Source organism: Sinocyclocheilus rhinocerous, unplaced genomic scaffold (assembly GCF_001515625.1).
Source record: "Sinocyclocheilus rhinocerous isolate Xijiao unplaced genomic scaffold, SAMN03320098_v1.1 scaffold260, whole genome shotgun sequence".
Classification (NCBI taxonomy): Eukaryota; Metazoa; Chordata; class Actinopteri; order Cypriniformes; family Cyprinidae; genus Sinocyclocheilus; species Sinocyclocheilus rhinocerous.
The window spans coordinates 527,086-528,891 of NW_015637541.1; the positions used below are offsets into that span (position 1 = coordinate 527,086).

The 1,806-nt window shown below is 24.5% G+C and overlaps 1 protein-coding gene across 7 annotated transcripts in view; it reads right to left on the reverse strand.

The window, feature by feature from the left end:
• LOC107749009 (mitogen-activated protein kinase 10-like) overlaps positions 1–1,806 on the reverse strand; it is a 67,591-nt gene that overhangs the window by 14,905 nt on the left and 50,880 nt on the right. For all 7 annotated transcript variants that reach the window (XM_016564047.1, XM_016564048.1, XM_016564050.1 and 4 more), the window contains one exon: positions 1,467–1,591. In XM_016564047.1, the coding sequence (XP_016419533.1) occupies positions 1,467–1,591 (125 nt within the window). The remainder of the gene's footprint in view (positions 1–1,466; positions 1,592–1,806) is intronic.

A 1,806-nucleotide genomic window follows, 5' to 3' on the forward strand; every position in this document is an offset into this window, starting at 1 on the left:
TAATATAATATAATATAATATAATATAATATAATATAATATAATATAATATAATATAATATAATATAATATAATATAATATAATATAATATAATATAATATAATATAATATAATATAATATAATATAATATAATATAATATAATAAATATAATATTAATATAATATAATATAATATAATATATAATATAATATAATATAATATAATAATAAATTGCATCTAAGCATCCAAGTCTGATAATAAATATTAGTCATTATTTGAATAAAATTACTAAAATTGTTTCAGACTGAATTAATATTTCACCACACAAAAACCTTTAAAAAAAAACATTTTAATTAGTAAAATGAGATAAATATATTAAATGTTGTTTTGTTTTTTTAAAAAAAACTGGCAAATTGTTAGATATTTCAGACTTCAAATGCATCCAGTTAAAAAAATAATTTTATTGGTATAACCTAATGTGGTGAGTTTAATTCACAATATTCTGTAAGTAATAAAAATTTCTATTGTGTAAATTAAATACAAATACATATTTTGATCTGAATAAATGTAGGAAAAAAACAAAACATTGAGACTTGGTGGAAGTGCATGCGATTTTTTAAAATAATTTTATTGGTATAACCTGATGTGGTGAGTTTAATTCACAATCTTTTATAAATCATAAACAATACAAAATTTATATTGTGTAAATTAAATAAAAAAAAATATTTTGATCTGAATAAATATAGGGAAAAACAAAACATTGAGACTTGGTGGAAGTGCATGCAATTTTTTTAAAATAATTTTATTTGGTATAACCTAATGTGGTGAGTTTAATTCACAATATTCTATAAATAATAAACAATACAAAATGTGTATTGTGTAAATTAAATAGAAAAAATGAATATTTTGATCTGAATAAATATAGGGGAAAAAAATTGAGACTTGGTATACATGCATGCAATAAAAAAAACAAATTGGTGAAACCTAATGTGATTTAATACATAATATTTTATGAATAATAAAATGTATTATTATTTAATAAACGTGTAAATTAAAACAAATACAAACAAACAAGCAAACAAAAATGCATTTTATATTTTTATATATTTTATATGAAATTAAACCTAAATTTAACAAATTAAACAAAAATGTTTCATTTGGAAATATTTCCATGCATTTTCTTTGCCCTGAAAATTCAGACTTGGTGTGAACAAGCCTTACATCTGCAATATGTCATATTGATTGGTAGTCATTTATAGTGCTGTGCATTGCATAAGAAAATTTTTTCCTCGCGCATATTCCATCAGTTGTGAGTGATGGAGGATATCATGATTGGTCAAAGAGTTCCAATCATGTAGAAAAAACAGAAGAGATGACTCAAAATACTGAATATGGCCAAACTTTTACAGAGTAGGCCTCAGTAGGCTACATAAAAGACATGCGGTGGCCAGTCTGTAAACACAGCTGAGAGTGACAGATACTCACTGCCTCCACCTCGGCCGGGTCGTACCACACGTTGATGTAGGGGTGCTGCAGGGCCTCGTCCACTGAGATCCGCTTAGCGGGATCAATGATCAGCATCTTAGACAGCAGGTCTCTGGCCTGACTAGCTGCAAAACACATCACAACAGACCTTAGGAGCGTTTACATCAGCTAAATGGAGGCATTTTACACAATTGTATCATTTTTATAAAGGCTACTTAAAATGATTATAAATATTAAAAGTTATTTTCAATTATTATAAAATAATACAATAATTATTATAAAGTAATTATAAAATTATTTTCAAATTACTCAACTCCAACTTTTGCATATGTTAGAAAAT